The 4,219-nt window shown below is 35.7% G+C and overlaps 1 protein-coding gene and 1 long non-coding RNA gene across 2 annotated transcripts; both read right to left on the bottom strand.

The window, feature by feature from the left end:
* Positions 1 to 605: 605 nt before the first annotated feature.
* Positions 606 to 1,122, bottom strand: LOC126627439 (uncharacterized). The gene is made up of 3 exons (XR_007625015.1): positions 1,070 to 1,122; positions 875 to 980; positions 606 to 773 (listed from the first exon to the last, which is right to left on the bottom strand). It is a non-coding gene; the product is annotated as an uncharacterized LOC126627439 (long non-coding RNA).
* A 1-nt stretch (position 1,123) lies between these two features.
* Positions 1,124 to 3,556, bottom strand: LOC126626824 (uncharacterized). Its single transcript, XM_050296226.1, has 3 exons — positions 1,476 to 3,556; positions 1,208 to 1,378; positions 1,124 to 1,157 (listed from the first exon to the last, which is right to left on the bottom strand). The coding sequence occupies exons 1-3, from the start codon at positions 3,554 to 3,556 to the stop codon at positions 1,124 to 1,126; spliced, it is 2,286 nt and encodes a 761-aa protein (XP_050152183.1).
* Positions 3,557 to 4,219: the final 663 nt, after the last annotated feature.

The raw sequence follows: 4,219 nt of genomic DNA, 5'->3' as shown, positions 1-4,219 counted from the left end.
GAAATATAATTTTGATAATAAGATAACATAACATACGAAATGAAAGATAGGATAATTAATACATAAAATAATTAACATATTTATTCTCCTTCATCATCTGTTAGCTCATCGTCGACATTGGCATGATTAACGAACTCGGTAGGCAGCGCTAATGATTCAAGAAAAGGAGTCTCTTCCACGCCAACCCTTGTATGAAAATTTTCATTATCAAGAATTCGATCATCCAAATTCGGTATGGCATAATCATCAATAGCATCACTATCCTCTAGTACGTCAAACAAATCCCTCGGCTGAGTTCGAACAACTACGTGCCAATCTTTTTCAATTGTGTCCTCCACATAAAATGCTTGTAATGCTTGTGATGCTAGTATGAAAGGATCCTCTTTAAATCCCAATTGATTGAAATTCACCATAGTAAATCCATATTGATCGGTCTTCATTCCTCGTGGACTTTCACTATTAACCCATTTGCACTTAAATAACATCACAGCTCGACCCCTATCTTCCGCCTCAGTAGGACCACAATATTTAACCTCGAACATATCAACAACTCTGCCATAACAATTCACTTGCCCAATTGCTCCAGGAACATTTGTAGGTACAAAGACACCACAATTTTGATTCTTATGCTTATCATCCACAGATTTTATACGAAATCTAAACCCATGAACAATGTGACTTTTATATCTACTCACAACCCTACTAGGATAATTAGCTAGCCAATGCAAGTCTTCAGATATCAACGTGTCATTAGCATGATAGCTTGAATTCATCTGTAATAAGTATGAAGATAAAAATTGACAGAATAACTATAACATGTTATAATTAAAATGCAAAACAATAAATAAATAATGTGATTGTTATATCAACTCACATGTTGCTTGAACCATTCTGGAAATTCTTTCTTGCTTAGCTCCTTAATTTGGCGCATAGTTAACCTTTCTCGACGATGTTTAGTTTTCAAGAATTCCTCATGTTGGCTACACAATTATGTCGAAATTTAGATAATTAATTTTTCAAAGTTAAGAAAATCAATAAAACATTAAAACGTGTGATTAAACGTTATTACCTTCTAAATGGGTTCACTTCATCACAATTATTTAGAATATATCTATGGCACTGATCAAGAGTATTTAAATCGAGCTCCACATGTTCTCCTAAACCCATATAACATCCTTTGGAGTCAAAAATTGATAACCCACCAGACATTCCACGTCCAATACCATCTTCATTTCGGCCTCTACGGTTACGACGAGACTCGACACCTCTAAGATACATGGAACAGAAGGACAAGCACTCATCCACCAAATTTGCTTCAGCCATAGAACCTTCAGGACGACCTTTATTACGAACATTGCTCTTCAACGTTTGCAAATACCTATAATTATAAATTAAAGTTATGACTACAATTGTAATAATTATAAATTAAAGTTATGACTACAATTGTAAAAAATTTATAAAAAATTATTAATTACCGTTCAATTGGATACATCCATCTATAGGGAACAGGCCCTGCAAGAGCTGCTTCATCTGCCAAGTGAACTGGAAGGTGCACCATTATATCAAAAAATGCAGGAGGAAATATTTTTTCAAGTTGACATAATGTCAAGGCAATTCTTGAACTCAGTTCCTTGAATCCTTCCTCAGACTCCTTCTTACTACACAACTGTCTGAAAATTGCACTCAACTCTAATAATACCATAGTAACAGCTTTAGGCAAAACTGGGCGTATTGCAAGCGGGAGTAACTGCTGCATTAAAACATGGCAATCATGACTTTTCAACCCATGTATTTTTCGTTCATTCACGTGCACACATCGCGATAAATTTGATGAATATCCATCGGGGACCCGAATAGTAGACAACACATTGCAAAACGCAGTTTTTTCTTCTCTTTTCAACATGAACAAAGCTGGAGGTAGAAATGTTCTATTTCCTTCTCTACGTGGGTGTTGACTGCGTCTTATGTTCAAGACTTCAAGATCTGCACGTGCAGCCAATCCATCTTTAGACTTTTCTATACCTAGCAATGTTCCCACCAGACTGTCACATATATTCTTCTCGATATGCATAACATCAAGATTGTGTCTAATCAACAGATGCCTCCAATAAGGTAGTTCATAAAAAATAGATTTCTTCTTCCACTGACTGTTACCACTTGTACTGCTCGAAGTTCTTTTTCTGCGTTGCCCGACTGAAGCATTTTTCTTTGGTTTTCCAAAAGTAAATCTCAATGTACAAAGTTCTTCAAGACATTGTAAACCAGTCCACTGCCTTGGTGCACTACGATGCTCACGACGACCATTAAAAGCTGTGGTTTGACTTCGAAACCTATGATTATCTTCAAGAAACCGTCGATGCCCCATATAACAAATTTTACGACTCGCCGGCAAGTAAATGGATTCTTTATCATGCATGCAATGTGGACATGCTTTATAGCCATGTGTACTCCATCCTGACAACATTCCATAAGCCGGAAAATCACTTATAGTCCATAAGACAGCAGCCTTCATCATAAAACTTTGGTTGGAATACGCATCATAAGTTGGAGTGCCCACCTCCCACAACTCATTCAACTCATTAATCAGTGGACGCATGTATACATCAATCTCTTTACCAGGACTGCGCGGTCCTGGTATTAAAAGAGACAACAACAAATTTGGTTGCTTCATGCACATCCAAGGCGGCAAATTGTAAACAGAAAGCACCACCGGCCATGTGCTATGATCATTCCTCATTTTTCCAAAAGGATTAAATCCATCACTGGCCAACCCTAATAGAACATTTCGAATTTCTGACGCAAAATCCGGATATAAATTATCCAAATGCTTCCATGCTGGAGAATCTGAAGGATGTCTCATAAACTCATCTTTAGGACATTCAATTGCATGCCACCTCATATGTTCAGCCGTATGCTTCGACATAAAAAATCGTTGCAATCTTGGTTTTAAAGGAAAATACCACATAACCTTAGCTGCGATCTTTTTTCTCGACCTATCCGCTGCGTTGGTAACTTTATATCTTGATTCACCACAAACCAAGCACACGGTCAAATCCGAAGTATCTTTCCAATAGATCATGCAATCATTGGGACATGCATCAATTTTCACATACGTCAGACCCAAGTCATTTATAAGTTTTTTTGCCTTATAACATGATTCAGGCAAACAATCCCCTTCAGGCAACATTCTTTTAATTAACTCCAGTAAAGTTGTGAAGATGTCGTCTGGCATTCCCGCTAAACACTTGATCTGATACAGCCTTACAACTGCTTCTAATTTCTTAAACTCCTTACACCCTGGCCACAAATCTTGATCTGCCTCTTCAAGCAACCTAAAAAAAGTCTCCACCTCTTCTGGACGCCCTTCCCCAATAGACGGTTCAGTAGACGGCCCAACACCTTCTTCTGTTAATGGTTGGACAAATACATCATTAAGAAAGTCATGCATACCAATCACCTCATCTCCTGTTTCTTCTTCTCCAATTGCCACATTTTGCTCTCCAATGTTTTGCTCGCCATGATGTCGCCAGCAAGCATTTTTATAATCTTTATCCATATCATACAATATGAGATGTTCAATAATAGTGTTCCTAACAAAAGTATATCGATTACAACATCTTTTGCAAGGACATCTAAACTTATCAGGACCAACACCATTTGCAACTGCTTGATCCAAAAACAAATTAATTCCAGCTGTATACGCTTCAAAATTTCGAGGTATCGTCAACCAACTCTTGTCCATGTTTTACCAGTTTACGAGGGTAAAATATTACGCTGACACTAAGATGCCTACAATCTTGCAATCCCTATCATGTAGGCATAACTATTAGAATTTTCAATTTCTATCTTTCAACCCTCGAACTCTATCACGATCACGATTGCAATCTTTTAATTTTCAACACCTATTGTAGTAAAAACAAATTAAAATAACAACAAAAAGTTATCAAAATTATGCTCATCTAATCCATTCTAGTAAATAACAACCAAAAGTTAACAAAATAACAATAAATTAAAATAACAATTATAGTGCAAAAGTTATATTTAATATTGTTAATTTAACATAAATGCTTATTTAAATTATTCATTCCATTTTCTCATAACAATTCAAATTGTAAAAAAAATTAATTTAACATAATATATTCTTATATTACTAAAAATGATAAGTTTATGTTATATTAATATTGTTAATTTAACATACATGCTTATAAATATTATTCAT

This window comes from Malus sylvestris, chromosome 6 (genome assembly GCF_916048215.2).
Source record: "Malus sylvestris chromosome 6, drMalSylv7.2, whole genome shotgun sequence".
Lineage (NCBI taxonomy): Eukaryota > Viridiplantae > Streptophyta > Magnoliopsida > Rosales > Rosaceae > Malus > Malus sylvestris.
Note: the sequence above shows the minus strand (reverse complement) of the source record. Positions and strands in the feature narration are given on the sequence as shown.